Genomic DNA, 11,275 nt, shown 5'->3' on the forward strand with positions numbered 1-11,275 from the left:
TTCGACGCGATTTTCTGCGCCCTTGGATTGAAGTCCCGCTTCAAATGTCCGCTTGAATTTCAGCCCTACACGTGGATACGATATTGTTGACTTAGTTGAACTTTTTTTTCATAGTGGGCCTGGACCAGTCATTGGTGGGCTTTGAAATTGGATATGCGAATTTGTTCTTTTCGTGTGAATTTTGCAAAAAAAGGTCTTTTTTTTTAGACAAAGTATCTAATCTAAAACTATTAAAATATTTAATCTTTTCAATTAATTTTGAAAAAGTTTTCCCAAAGAACTTTTGTTCAGAATAATGTCAGTTTACCGAGCTTAGCTATTTATATCCGATATGTGTAACTTTTGAAACTATAAAATATACAGACACGCTAAAATTAGAAAATATCTTCGTACTTTTAAAATTGGATTTGGAGGATTTTTTGGATTGATCCGAATTTTTTGGTTGATTAAATTGACAACTCAATTCAAATCTCCAATAGATTGGGTTGTTAGATTTTTTTTAAGTATATCATAAAACTCAAATGTTAAATATATGTTATATTAAAAACTTAAAAAAAAATCATTGTAATATATATTTTAATAATATTATAAATTCGAGAAGGATTAGGTCGACCCAAGTTTTAGAAAACGTAACTCAAACTCAACCTAAGAATCTGCTTTGTATTTGTTTGACTCCTCCTTTGTATTTGTTTGATGTGATGTCATATTTTAGTGGTTTTTCTATTTTATTTATCTATTATATTGTTTTAAAATAAATTCTGTTATGTAATGTTAAAAACAATCTAACAATTTTATAGAAGAATCCGCATGGTGAACAATATCTCATATCTCCCTCGCTAAATTTAATTCTTCTGTTTGTCAATTAATTACCAAATAAACTAAACCAAAACATAAATTACAACCATCAAACTTACCAAAAGTGCAGCCAAATAATTTTGCATATCCAAAGAGCTAGAATTAGGGCCAAATAATTTATGCATCATATTTATTCAAGATCCATTTCTCCCTAAACTTTAAATTTATAATCACATCAAATTAGAGGATTCAGGTTTTTTTTTTTTTTTCTATTTTTGACTTAAACTTCAATTTATTATTATTATTATTATTATTTTGTTTCTTGAAAATTTTTCTAAAATAGAAATAACAATAATTGCATTCTCAAATCGGCCGAACACAGCGAAAGGTGGACCCCAACGACAGCAGCCAGGAAAGTAATTAAGACAGACGATTTTTTTTTTTTTTTTAAACTTTCATTTTATTCTCTTTTTCTCGATATATAAAGAAAAAAGAAAAATAAAATTTATCTTTAAAGAATTAGAGCATTTTGATATTTTGAACATATATAAATTCAGCTGTTCTTATTAGTCACATTCAATATGAATCGGAAAATTTCTCGTAAGAAAAGATTTGATAGTTAGAAAAACTTAAAAGAAAAAATGGAATTTAAAAATTTTAGGAGGAAAAAAGAAAAGAGAAAAACCAAAGTTATTCATGAAATATGGTAATTGTAATTCATTAAAAAGTAAGAAAATAATCGATTCAATCGATTTGTTTTTCCACATCACGATTACAGAAAACCCCTTCTCCTTGAAATCACACTGTTATATAGAAACCCTATCCGCTTATATATATATATAATTAATATTATATATATCGTATTAATTACTTTATATATATTTATTTATTGAACTTTTCCGCTAAAATCCCTCTTTTTTTTTTTCAAAAGCAGAGTTCTTCCCTTCTCTTTCTTCTTCATCATCTTCAACATTACAATCAAAACCACTAACAGAGAAGAACAACTTCAACTTTCTTACTACTATTATATTCAAACTCCCAACGAAATTCTTCCTCTAATTTCACCTTTCTTCATCACGCTTTAGGGTTTCTAACGCTCAACAATCTCACTTTATCCAGCACCGGTCCACATAGCGACGAGAAATCATCGCTTCGCATGGTGTAGAATGTGCTCAAGAACATAATTCTTGTCCTCGTCGATTCCGCCTTAAATTTTAGCGCTGCTGGTTTCGACCCGCCGTTTCCTTTCGACTGATACGGCACTTTCAGTGTGTTTTTCCCGGCGAAAGCTTCAACAACCATAGATCCTTCGCACGAGTTGCTCGCATCGCCGACGACGAACGAGAGGATGTAGGTTTTTCCAGGGATCGTTCGGACGATCTGGGCTATTGCGCTTTCTTTCCCGGCGACTAACTCGACGGCGCGTTTCCCGCTCGGAACGGAGAAATGGTCGGAATCGATGTATTTGACGGCCTTGAGAGATTCAACCATCCAGCCGGGGATCGGAGAGTGGTCATCTTCGATATTCGGTGGGACCAAGACTCCTGATGATGCGTTGGGGAACACGTATGGGCCACTTTCGAAATCCCCATTCTTCACCAGATTATCTGTAGAATACAAAACGACGATTCCAAATCAAACCACTGAAAAACTCCAAGGATCGTAGAAAAGAACAGGTTGGAACAGAGCAATAAATGAACACTACCCACATAGTTACAGAGACGATAAATTCAAACAACTACTGTATTCCAGAAGGTCTTAAATGCTGCAGTACTCAATCAATCACTACGATTTGAACAATTAATTTTCAGAACAGAAACTCACCATTGGAGGCCTTAGGAGGGTTGAGGGTCTTAATGGCAATGGCGTCAATGAGAGGGCCACAAGCTGGATCTTCCTCTTCGCCAGGGTTATGGATGAGAATAACGACCTCGTCGGACTCGGCTTGGAAGGCCCAAGCGTATAAGTCCCAGCCATTGCTGTTGTAAAGGGTTTGCATCGGCAGAACCCCCCAGTCCGGCGCGACTGAGATGTTGAGCCGCTCCTCTTGAGCGCAAGTTCGGGCGGCACTGAAAGTGATTGAATAGTAAAGTCCTTTGACTACTTTGATCTTTTGTTTGATCGATGCTTCGTTTCCTAGCCGAACGGCGAACGCCCCCTCCGGCACCACCAGCAACATGTCGCCTTGTTTCTGCCCGGACTTTATGTACTCAACGAAGCCTGAAATTTCCCATTCCGGTATTGCGTATGGGCCTTTTACCACCGTGCCGTTCATGTCCGACGCCTTCGGACCTCTCTCGAAATCCCCATTTGGCAAATACCCTAAAGAAAATGAAATTTTGAAAAGTTAGTTAAAATTAACTACAAACAAAAATACACTAATCAAAATATACCTAAGTTTTTATTTTATTTCAATTATTTATCCACAAAGTATTGTTTTTATTGTAATAATTGATGGAATTTCGAATTACATGGATATGGTTTTAATCAGATTTACGTATTAGTAAACATGGATATCTTTAATTTTTTACCCATTAGTGATGCCATCAAATTTTAAAGTTTCAAAGGGAAAAAAAAAAACTTGGAAATGGGGATTTTGTATTATCTTTTGGTTTCTTAGTTTTGGTTTTTATATAATGTAATAATAAAAATAAAAACAATATAAGAAAAGAAAGTTAAATCTAGAGCAAGCATGTGGGGGATTTGGGGATTCCAATTCCCCCATCAGCCTATAAAGAGCCAGCGAAGCAGTGGGACCCAACTTCGAATCAATCAGAACCGTCCATGAATGAATTCTTTAAACAGAACTTTTACGTGTCGGTCTCGAATTGTAGATATTTCGCTATCACGTGACCGTCTGGATTTCCAGCAAGGCCGGATTGGTCTTTATCCATAGAGAGTAATTTTCACGCTCAAGGCGAAAAATAATAAACATTATTAATTTATTCTCAATATTTTAACTTTTGTTTTACTTAACCTACAGCAAACCTGAAGAATCAAATCTTTGGATTTTTTAATTTTTACTTTTTAGTTTAAAAAATTGGTTAAAAAGATTGTTCATTCTTCGTAGAGAGTAAAGAATCATATTTTACGATTAGGACTTCCTGATTTTAACAAAAATATTCTAATAAAAAATAGGTCACATCACAGAAAACAAAGTTTCTATAAAAAGGTAGGTAGGTCCGGTTACGATTTGAAAAGAGAAAGAAATTGAATTTCATCTCTAATTTAGAGAAAATTTGATTTTATCGTTTATAATTAAAATTCAATTTCTATAGTTGAATATCGCCACCATAGATATCATAATCTAGGAGAATTTTATAATGCTATAAGAGTATTTATGATGTTTCTTTTAGTACTAATAGGGTATGAAAATTTGAATCGAGAATATGTTTGATCTTGACACATGTCACTTGAGTTATTTAAGATCTATAGGATCTAAATGGGAAATTTCTTCTAATTACAAGACTAAAATTTTAATTTAATCCCGAAAAATTATTTAGTACATTATATATGGGTTGAAAGTATTTTCTTCAGCCTAATTTAAATTTTTGTGTAATAGATTTGAAGCTCCGATCTCAGACAAAAATGGTAACGTCACTTCAACAAAAGTTCACTTTCCTAGCCTACTCTAAAGTTAGGAAAAAAGAAATTTAAGTAAAAATATTAGACATAAAGAGTTAAGACTCATGATAAATTATGACCAAATAATTACTTGGATCAAACCCAAGTTTTTTCCCCTAAAAAAGAAATTCAAAGATGAAATCCCTTTTCCCATTATTTTAGATTCAAGTGTTTTTAAAAATGGAAGGAACAAAAGCGCAATATTCAGGTGAGTGTGTGGTCGGAGACTAACGGGGACGGCAGTGGAAGCTTACCGTCGACGAGGCTGAGAGCAGGATGGAAGGCGGCGGAGAGAAGCACAGACAAGAAGATGACGGCGGCGTTATGCATTGTTGGAAGTTCTGTATAGGGAGAAATAGAGAGAAAAAGAGAGAGAGAAAGGGGAGGCGGAGAGATGATGAGAGAGGAGGAGGGGAAGAGGGAGGTTATATGCATGGAAGGATACAAGGAAGCCCTCGGGGTTGGTGTAGAACTACGGAAATTGCCATTCATGAAAATCTTAATCTCAGGAGCTTGTCCTTTTCCTTTGCTAAATTAAATAATTAACTTAAGGCCAAATTTTAAAATTCATTTCAAAATATGGTGTTAAATTGTAATTATATTTTTCTTTTTCAAATTTTAAAATCCACGTAAATGAAAGATTGCATAGAGAGTAATAAAAATTGAACGAGCTTGATATTATAAATCGAAATCAAACTCATTATATTAGGAAACGTCTAAAAGTAAAATTTAGTTTTAAAATTAATACATCTATAATAGTTCTAGAAATTAACAATCTGATTTTAATATTTTTGTAAATTTGATGGTTAATTTAAGTACAATTATAATTCCGAGTATACTATTAATTTTTATAATAGCTTTAAAATTAAAAATAAGTAGATAAATAAAAGGTAGAAAGAAACGTTGGGGTCATTGGATGGGATGGAAATGGGACAAAAGCCTGTTGTTAATCACATGGTTTCCTCTGTCACCCTCTTAATAAATCCAATCTCCCCCTCCAATTTTTCAAATTTTTTTTCTTTTAAAAAATTATAATATAAGGTACTTTTTGATGATCATTTCCTTCAATCACATAGATTAAAATTGGGTTAATTGGATAAAAGAGGTAACTTTTGGGAAAAAAATTGGAGAAGTTGATAGTTTATAAACAAATTAGTAGAAATTGGTGATTTTTCTTCCCTTTTGCAAAGTGTGAGTTAAAAGAGACGGACTCCATTGGAGTTTTATAATAAATTAAGTTAATATGGGTAAACATTTTGTTTACTTTTGTAGTATTTTTTTGGCTCTAAGTTTTAATTTGTAATTAAACTGTTTAATGTTATTGGACCCACAAAGTTGTTAAAAAGATCATGTCGAAGTGATAGGCAATTAATGTAGTACTATCCCTGCTGTGGTAAATGTAGAAAACATTTTCCTTAAACAAGTTATGACTATGGGCAATTGATATGTCTCCTCCATCTCTAATTGTCAATCCGAAGAGATATTAATTATTACCTATAAGGTCAATAATTTAATTTCTCACGTTTAAAATAGTCGAACTAAAAAAATAAATAAGTCTGAAGAAGTAAAGTTTTCTCAATAAATTCTTTAGGAGATGTTTTGAAGAACTAGAATGCAATCAAAATTACGATAAATCAAATAACTGCCGGAATACATGCAAAATTGAAGGCATAACAAAATGATAGAAAAATAAATTTCAATTAAAAAATGTTGGAGCAAAATGAATTTAATGTTACAATTTGAGCTCAAAATACTCAATTCAAACAATTGGTTTACATTATACGATGCTTTTAAATCTCTTTACAGGTGTCCAAACACTCCCCTACTTCCATTCATTAGCAAACCTTTTAGCCGAGTGAGCTCGAGCATGTGTTTTTTAGCATTATACTAGGCTTGGCCTTGACATTGGCCTAGGCTAAAAATCCTTCTTAGAGACCCATTTTGGTTTTAAGATGTCATTTTTTGGCTGCCCTTTAATGTAGTTATGTCATTTGGTTTAAAATTATTCATAAAAGTTAAATATTTAGTTTCAATAATTTTGAAAATTACTTCAATTTTTTACTAATATGAAGTACCAATGAAAATATCATCTGAATTAATCAAAATGAACAACTTTCTCAAACGAGCAAAGAAAAACCAATAGGACAACCAAAGGTATAAGTACTCGATAATAACTTCTTATAAGCTAAGAAGAAGAACCACCCACATGTTGCTAGAGTGAGATAACAAATAACGGTGAATTATCTATATGTGTAAGTCACAAAAAATATCGAAGTCTACATGGAAAGTTGAGTTGAGTTGGTTGTTGTTGTAGGAACAAGTAATTAGGGGAGTTGAAGCGAATAATAAGGTGTGAAATGTAAGTTCACATAAATAACGAGGTAATAAACTTCTTCAATTGTTGGTGTACTCAAACGGTAGACGAATTTCTTTTATCCACTCAACTCAATTACATGTCAGTCTCCAAATACCCGTAATGACTAAATCAATTATCTCGTATCCCTCAAATATGGAATAGATTTGAAAATCTTTTGCAATTAGGTTCCAGAAAATTGTTGAATAGCAACTACACTGGCTAAGTATCCCAAGCACCCATGTGCACTAATAGATAGCAATTTAATCATCAAGGAGTTCTACACGATCTCCCCAACATAATAAGTTTAAAAAACGAGGCATGAGATTTCAAGTGTTTGTAAAAATAAGAGCAACCCCATGTGCATTAATCGAGGAATAATTGCATATTTTAATCTTTAATTATGATATACCCAAGGGTTCTTTTTAATCATAGAGTTATTTTAATTAGTTAACAATAAAATACCCCTTTGTTTTGTTTAATTTTTAAGAAATCGTATAATTATACAAATCAATCAAGGATGTTTAGTTTAATTGTGTGTCGGGATTGATTGACCTGTCATTTGATCTTTTGTATAACTTGATTTTTAGAACAAATAATAAATAAACATGTTTAACATCTGTATGGATTTCAAATTTGATACTGAACAAAAATGTCGTTTCTAGATTTGTTAAGTTTATAATATTTGAATCATTGCTTTGTCACATGTAAAGTTTATAATTTCTCGAATATAGTCAAGTTCTAAACGACTTTAATTAAACTAAAAGTTTCATTATAAAGAAGACGGAAAAAAAAAGTGTATCTTAGACTTAGACCCATTTGTTTGGATCTAGGTTTAGTGTGCAGATTTTATGACAAATATCAATTTATACCTTTAAATTTTTAGAAGTTGTATGACTTTTATTTAGATAAACTTAAAGTAATTTTACGTACGATAGTTTTGCTATTTATTACAATATTTATTGTTTTCTACTCACCATTTTTTTTCTTTTGTCTTTGCTACGATGTTTATTATTCATTACTAAAACTCAAACAATTTAACCTTAAATAAAGACTATTATAATTCATTAAAAAGATAAAGCACGTACTTCAAATACATATTAATTATAAATGAGATATTTTTATCAACTATAATCCATAACAACTAACTTGAAGCCTGAGTGCTTCATTAGAAATCAACCTTGTTTTGAGTAAAAGAGTGGCAAAAACTTGAGAATCGTGAATTAATTAAAGAAATATTTAAGAAAAACAATTTTTTTAAAACAAATTTGAAAGAATGGGTTTATTTTTGTGTTTGTTGTGAATGTCGTTTGCTTCAAATACGTACTCCAAAAATTTAATCGATGTTATAATTTTAAGGTTCGTAAACTTATTTATACAAACATTGTTAGATTTGGACCCAATATGTTACTTTAATTGGTATTAAAAAATGTAGAAATTTGACGCATTTGACTGATTTCAAGTATTCGTTGTTTTTTCTTTCTCAAATAAGATCTTAAATATTAATAATGTTTTTTTTTATCACTTTTGCATCGAAAAAAAGAACATGGTGAGTAATAATACACCATTTGATTTTCGAATATAAATAAAATTGATAGTAGTTGAATTGTAAGTTAGATAGGAAGGAAAAATAGAGATGTGGAAGAGATAAAATTATCCGGAAAAATGGGGAAGAAGGATGAGATGCGGAGGTTTAAAGAAAAAGAGAGGAACATAGCACGAGGAGCAGTGGGGCCAACAAAGTGTACTGAAAATGAGATAATCCCATGAGTATATATTATTTTATATATATATATATATAGAGAGAGAGAGAGAGAGAGAGCTGCTGCTGCTGCTGCTGCTTAAGTCCGTGGATGCTTCCTACTGGGCCTCCTTCCATTTAATTACCCCTACATTTACCTTCTCCATGTGAACCATCCCATTCCACTCCAACCACCGCCTTCGACATTTTCAAATTAATAATATATTTCTAAAACCACACTATTTTTCACCACTTTTTCTTTTTCAAATTACATTATTATGAATTTTTATTTTTATTTATTTTGTTCACGTAAATCTTATAATTCCTCTTCAATTCACTTTTGTGACATGTAATAAACAAAAAATACATATATATCTATATATATATATATATATATATATATATATATAGACACAGAATTTTGCTAAGTATACTTTATTTGATTTATAATAAAGTCCTTTCATTTCAATAAAAGGTTCTTATACTAGTTTTATAGCTTTAGGTCTGTTATTTCGATCATATTTTCTTATTCTATAAAAAACTACTAAATATTAATATCGATAATAAACATCGTAATAATAGATTTTTAAATTTGTATTTACAAATCTTAAAATATTATAGTTTGTATACGATAGTATGAGTATCTAAAATATATTTTTTTAAATATTTCAAATTGAATACTTATTCATTGGCTTATGTAATTTGATTTTCTTTTTTTTATTATTTTGGTTTCATGTTTTTAAGAGGCTTATTACTGGCCTACCAAATTTGTTTCCTTCGCTCCTTTTTTTATTACATTCTCAAAGTATTTATCTTAATTTAAACTCTAAAATAAGAGAAAAAATCTAAAAAATATGAGTAACCTGATGCTCAATTTAAGTTCTATAACAGATCTCTAGTTAAGATTGATTAATAAGATATGTGTCACTCATGTTTGACCTAAAAAATCATCGTGAAATTGTGATAGTGACTGATAATAGCAAAATAAGTTCAATAACGATATGAATCTCGTGAATATCTAAAATAATTTGAGGTTTTGAATTTTATGAAAGAAAAAAAAACTATAATATCAAATTTTTACTTTTGGAAGATCTACTAAGGATAATTAAACCATTAAATATTTAAGTGCCAAGCAGTCTAAAAAAATAAAATCCAACTTTTAAATTTAAAGCAATATAAATAAAGAATATAAATAATGATTAATGAATTATAAAGAAAAAAATGGTTGCGCTAATTTTGTGTTCTAAATAATCCTATGTCTAAAGGTATGACGACATTCAATAAAATAAAATAAACACACAGAAATTCAAAGTCCTTTTCTTTTCTTTTTTTTCTCTTCCAGTGGAATTGTATGAGAGAAAAAGTTTGGACTCTGTTGAGAATGAAATTATATTTGACCAAAGACCAGTCAAGCATGAAATAGAGGGAGAAAAAAGAAACCTACCATCTTTTTTAAGTATATATGTATGTGGGTAACATTTGCCTCTAAATTTTTACAGAAGTATTAATTTAATCTTAGTTTGTAAACAATTTAATTTTTACCATCGATTTGACTTTATCATAATTAATGAAGTGTCTTTTAGGTAACAAATTTTTAAAGATTAGATTGTGTAAATTAAGAATATGACACTACTAATTTCAACAAATCTTGGAACTAAATTTCACAAGGTTTTCATGTAAATGGGAACTTAATTATTACATTGTGATACTTAGAGCTTATATTCTTATTAGATTAAAAATTAAATACGAAAAATTAAAGTTATGTTAGGAATAAATGTGTGCTTTTTTCCTTCCCAAACACACTACTTTATATTGTCTTAAAAAAAAACTTTTTTCACAACATTATAATTAGTCGATACTTGAAATAAAAAATTAACAATTCAATAGGTTAAGAGTGGGTTTGAAATACATCTTAAAGTGTTTAGTTTAAAAATTAAATCATTTTATAAAAAATTAAATTGTTTAACGACTACTAAAAATAGTTTTAAATGGTTTTTTTAATCAAAAAGTTTAAATAAATAAATAAATAAATAAATAAAAACTTCCTTAAGTCAGTCCAAACGGACCACGTTTTGATTGAAATTATAAAACAGTGCTATCGTATACTTTTGATTAGTAAAATCTTTACTTCCACATATTGAAACTCGATCTAAAAAAATTAATTGAATTGAGTTATTTTGGTTTTTCCTTTTATCATTAGTCCAATCCATGATGGTTAGAAATTAATTATTATACGTTAATATAATAATTAAAAGCTAGTATTTGATAAAAAAAAATATTATTAAAGCTTGTCGAGGATCATGCAAACCAAGACCTAAAACCATGGTTGGTTCAAGTTCTTATAGTATTACCGATGGATTTAGCACTTATCCATGGGGGTTTGAGCTCTCCACTAACTTTATATATACGTATAATTGAACTAATACTAATTTTAGAAGTTAGTCTAGTGGGAAAACTACTACTTACATTATTTTCCAGAATTATTTTTACAAGTCTGTAAAACCTCCGTCAACAAAATTTCTGGATCTGCTACAGTATAAGAGGACATTAGCTTGAAAATCAAGATTTGACCATTTTGAATGTCAAATCCACAACAATAAATGGTAACGATATTCAAACACGAAAAAAATAAGATATATCGTACGTTGATTCTAGATATTGAAAGTGAAACAAAATTTAAAATTTAGAAACAAAATACAAACCATTTTGAAAGTATAAGAAGAAACAAAATGGTTTTGAAGAATGGAACAAAGTAAAAATGA

At 30.1% G+C, this 11,275-nt stretch overlaps 1 protein-coding gene across 1 annotated transcript; it reads right to left on the reverse strand.

Moving 5' to 3' along the window:
* Window positions 1–1,485: 1,485 nt before the first annotated feature.
* Window positions 1,486–4,908, reverse strand: LOC103488281 (uncharacterized). The gene is made up of 3 exons (XM_008446939.3): window positions 4,674–4,908; window positions 2,620–3,117; window positions 1,486–2,402 (listed from the first exon to the last, which is right to left on the reverse strand). The coding sequence occupies exons 1-3, from the start codon at window positions 4,852–4,854 to the stop codon at window positions 1,870–1,872; spliced, it is 1,212 nt and encodes a 403-aa protein (XP_008445161.3). The 5' UTR covers window positions 4,855–4,908; the 3' UTR covers window positions 1,486–1,869.
* Between the last annotated feature and the right edge of the window lie 6,367 nt (window positions 4,909–11,275).

Source organism: Cucumis melo, chromosome 3 (genome assembly GCF_025177605.1).
Source record: "Cucumis melo cultivar AY chromosome 3, USDA_Cmelo_AY_1.0, whole genome shotgun sequence".
NCBI lineage: Eukaryota > Viridiplantae > Streptophyta > Magnoliopsida > Cucurbitales > Cucurbitaceae > Cucumis > Cucumis melo.